The sequence below is a fragment of the Orycteropus afer genome, unplaced genomic scaffold (assembly GCF_000298275.1).
Source record: "Orycteropus afer afer isolate SDZICR_OR568_19922 unplaced genomic scaffold, OryAfe1.0 scaffold00318, whole genome shotgun sequence".
In the NCBI taxonomy this organism is placed as follows: domain Eukaryota; kingdom Metazoa; phylum Chordata; class Mammalia; order Tubulidentata; family Orycteropodidae; genus Orycteropus; species Orycteropus afer.
The window spans coordinates 3,184,848-3,189,588 of record NW_006921905.1 but is presented as its reverse complement, the minus strand read 5'-3'; the positions used below and the strand labels follow the sequence as shown (position 1 = coordinate 3,189,588).

General features: G+C 39.2%; 1 protein-coding gene across 1 annotated transcript in view; it reads right to left on the bottom strand.

Annotated features, from left to right (window-relative positions):
• The window catches only part of NFIA (nuclear factor I A), a 468,951-nt gene that overhangs the window by 133,477 nt on the left and 330,733 nt on the right, over positions 1 to 4,741 (bottom strand). The window contains exon 5 of the mRNA XM_042782438.1: positions 1,968 to 2,085. Within this exon, the coding sequence (XP_042638372.1) occupies positions 1,968 to 2,085 (118 nt within the window). The remainder of the gene's footprint in view (positions 1 to 1,967; positions 2,086 to 4,741) is intronic.

Genomic DNA, 4,741 nt, shown 5'->3' with positions numbered 1-4,741 from the left:
AAAAAAAAAACATACCTGGAAATATGTGCAGAAAAATGGGGGTTAGGAACACGGTTTAGGCACACAAGGCCCATGGGCAGTACATATATGAAAAACCAACATAAGCTTCTAGATTAATCATCACCCACAAGCATTGGCAAAGGTTTTCCATGCTGACATTATAAAAAATGTCCCTTCCATCAGCAAACATTTGAAATCCTCAAAACTTATTAACACTTCAATGTGTTCAAAATCTCACTATTAGAGTATAAATGCACTTGGCTTTGTGGCTTACTTTTTCCTGATTTGCTGATAGTATAGCGAACTAAAAGGAACATTTAAACAATGTGAAAAATGATGGTGGGATTTGGCGGTAATATTTAATGCGATGTCTGTTTCTTCAATTGTCTTCAAGGTATTAGTAATGACTGAACCAATTTAAAACACAGTCATGATGGTTAAATATATATAAAACAAGGCAAGAATGGATCCCTACCAAGGAAAATTTCTATAATCTGGCCATTGTTTTAAACTGTAAAACTCCAGTACTTGCTTTAGGAGCAATGTACTTCTGTCAAATGTTTTTCTGCAAGTACACAAACATCAAAGATCGTTCTGCATCATTCTTTTCTTTGTTGTCACAGCCCAGTGCTAAAGCCAATTTGTAAAAGAATACTGTGGGTTTAATGCCTAATCCCTTCCCCTCTGATACAGGTTATGTAGAGAGAACAGCATCTTGCAAAATGCTTCATTTTGACTTTGGCTCTGTGGCCTCAAGGGAACAAGAACCTGGAATCGTTATCAAGTTGTGCTCTTCCAGCTTTATTGTTTTAAGGTCTCAAGTGCATTGGGGTTTCTGATCTAGCTCCACTCTGCTATCTGACTACATCCATTTTTATAGTCTCTCATCAGGGTATCAGGTAGTTTCATCTCTGAAAGCAACTCCGAGAGACTGGGTTTCTGAGTCCAAAGGATTCAGCAGAAAAGAGTTGGGACTGATCTGTAATGTCTGTTGTGGGTTTGGGGACTGGGACTGGGGTCACTAATGTCAAGTTCCTGCCAAATAAGCCAAAATACATATACTTTTTCCTAGTCAAACCTTGTCCTTACTTTCCTAAGAACTTGTTATATTCATCATCCATTCTTTGCTCCATGTCTTTGCTCAATTTTCACCCCACTGAGAATGTCATTCTTTTTCCTTTCCACCTCATCAACTCTAACCAACACAGTGGAGCATAAGGTATTCTTTTTGTTTTCTGAAAAAATAAAGCCTTCTTTAACTCTTTTTATCACTACCCATCTGTCAGTTTCTCATACTGTGGTAGCTTACATGTTGCTATGATTCTGGAGGCTATGCCGTCAACATTTCAAGTACCAGTAGGATCACCCACTGTGAACAGTTTTCCATGGCACTTCCAGACTAACACAGACTAGGAAGAAAGGCCTGGTGATCTACTGCCAAAAAACAGCCAATAACAGCCTTATAGGTGACAGAACATTACCTGAGACTTTGACTCGCTGACTGTGGACATGTCCTCAGAATGGACTGATCACTAGAGAAGGACATTATGTCTGGTAAAGCAGAGAGGCAGCAAAGGAAGGGAAACCCTCAGTGAGACGAATGACACAATAGCTGAAACAACGGATTCAACATACCAATCATAATGAAGATGTCCAGGAACGGGCAACATATTGTTCTGTTAGACATGGGGTTGCCATGGGTCAGGCCAACTTGATAGCAACTAAAAACAAGTATTTTTAGCCTATCCTGCACAATTGAGTCCACTGTCTTTTATGGTTTGATTCCCCCCTCTTCATGTGCGTTTGTCTTCTCTCTCCAATAAGACTGAAAGTCTACTGGGTCCGATCACACTTCTTTGGTATCTTCTACTACTAAAGGAGGCTTGCTAAATGCCTAACTGGCCCAGAGTTAAAATCAAGGTACGTAACTACGAAGCCTACCCTTTAACAGCTGCTAATCGAATTACCTGGTCGAGGATGTGCTCGGTAAAGACCTCCTCATTGCTCCTGGACTCATGCTGTAGTATGAAGAACTTTCCAAATCGGAGAGAGAAAAATTGGGGCCAGTTCCTGCTGCTATTGGTGCTGGAATAAAATGAAAATATTAGTTAAGTTTTGTGAATAAAAGATCAATGAGAGCATATTTCAGTGTTCCATTTCACACATTTTCTTCTTTGCTTTATCTGGTTAAGTTTATCTAAAATAATCAGTAATGAATGCTGACTTCAAAATAATGTTGAAAAAAATACTCTACATCAGGAAGACATTTTTTAAAATAATGTACTGTTCATCTTTTCTCTTTCTGCAATAGTAAATTGTCACCAACGTTACAATATTCCTGGATGCTTTGAACAAAAATACTTCCATGTTTTAAGTCTTAACATTTCTTGAATGACCAACCAAAACATTCCCTGTTGTTGTTGTTGTTGTTGTTATGTGCCATTGAGTCGGCCCCGATTCATAGTGACCCCTCCTTGGGTTTCCGAGGCAGTATCACTACGGAAGTAGGATTGCCCAACCTTCCTTCCGAGGAGTGGCTGGTGGGTTTGAACCGCCAGCCTTCTGGTTAGCAGTCAAGTGCCTTAGGCACTATGCTACCAGAGCTCCTCAAAACATTCCCTAGTCTTTCCTAAACTTTGTCTGATCTTGATAGAAATTATTCACTTGTATTTTGGAATTCTTCTGTTCTGAACTTTGGTGAGACCAAGTTCATCTCTGTAAGGCACCCATTCGCAACTCCTTGTAATGAGAAATGTCTGATTTCTCCTCACTCTGAATCACCTCAGCAGCCTCCCTACACCTTTACTTTAATATTCATCCTCTGTTGCAATTTAAGGCAGGTGTTCTCAACCTCAAACTGTGGTCCTTAAGCCATAGTTTTTGTAAATAAAGTTTTATTGGAACATAGCCACACCCATTCCTTTACGTTATCTATAACTGCTTTCAAGCTACAATAGCAGAAATAAGTACCTCCAACAGAGAACAGACGACCTACAAAGCTGAAAATATTCACTATCTGTTCCTTTGCAGAAAATATTTGCCAACCTCTGATTTAAGGGATTATCAAACATAATTTTGATTGTATGTTATTTTCAGAGCACATCCTACATGAGATATGATTCCTTACATTTTTATGACCTAGAGCCCGTAGCCTTGTTTATGGTAGTAGATCACTCGTATTTTGTGAATGAATAAATAATATGTATCAATCTTATAAAACAACTGCACTAAAATTAGTGGTGCAACTATATCAGTATCCAAATATATTAGTATATATTCGATTGAAATATTATGTAAAAAGCAGGAAAAACAGATGCATTTATTACCATATTGAGATAGTTACATTTGAGAGCCAAGTTCATAAAAGTAGATATACAAATAAATTAAAATGTCCTGAGTAGTGCAAACATTAATGCATTCAGCTGCAAACTGAAAAGTTGAAGGTTCAAGTCCAGCCAGTGGTACTTCAGAAATAAGGCTTGGTGACCTGCTTCCAAAAAATCAGCCTTTGAAAACCCTATGAAGCACAGTTCTACTCTGACACACATCGGGTCACCAGTCGGAATCAACTTGACAGCAACTGTTGGTTGGTTTGTTTTTTAATATCTATAACAAGAAAGAATAATGAATAACATCAAGAACTAAGGACTTTGTTTCATTCAGCAAATGATTGCTGAAAGTCTGCTGTTGCCAAGAACTGTGCTGGATGACGAAGGGATTTAGAGGAAATACATAGAGGTGGGCGACCTAAGCCAGCTTGTGGATGAGAGGTTTGAAGGCACAGAGGGGCCTCAGAAAACGAGATGCCTGAGGAAAAATGTTAAAAGGACAAGTAGAAACCATTCAATTAAAAGCATAGAGGCATTCTAGGAAAAGGGAACAGCATGTAAAGGTAAAAGAACATAAAATGTTAATTGAACTTCTGATTGTTTGGTATGATGTAGTTTACAACACATAAGTAAAAGAAGAGAGAGTTAAGGTCAGGTCACAGACAGTATGGTAACTTCCTTAAGGAACAAGAATTTGAACCCAGTAGATTCCCAAGTTTATAAACTATTAAAGTACTATCACCCTCCATTACACTTGAGGTTGTATCACCAGCATCTAATACAAGCCCTGACATCAGGTGGCAGTCAATAAGCATTGGTCAAATGGAATTGTCTGTTGCATTGAGTTTTATTCACTAGCCAAAGAAGAACCAACAAAGTGTGGAAATGCTATGATCCGATTTGCATTCACAACCTTGAACAATCACTCTGTCATGACAGTATGGGTGGCAGTTGAAAAACACAATCAGTAGAATAGAGTCCACTGAGTCACTTAAACAGATAAGCTGAAGTAGGGTCTAAAGTCAAGGGACAGAAAGCAGAAGTTTGATACACGCTATTTGGAAGTAAAAATTGAGAAAATATATGTTAACTGCATGAATGTGGTAATTAAGGGAGAAGAGGGAGCCTGGGATGACTGCCTGGTTTACTGGTTACTAAAGTGGGTGAACTGTGGTACCACAGTGGAACTATGGAATAAAGGAAGGTATGTTGTTGTTGTTGTTGTTAAGTACCGTCGAGTCGTTTCCGACTCATAGCGACCCCAGGCACAGCAGAACAAAACACTGCCCGATCCCATGCCAGCCCCACAATCCCTGATATACTTGAGCTCATCATTGCAGCCACCGTGTCAATCCATCTCGTTGAAGGCCTCCCCCTCTTTCGTCGACCCTCCACCCTACCAAGCATGACAT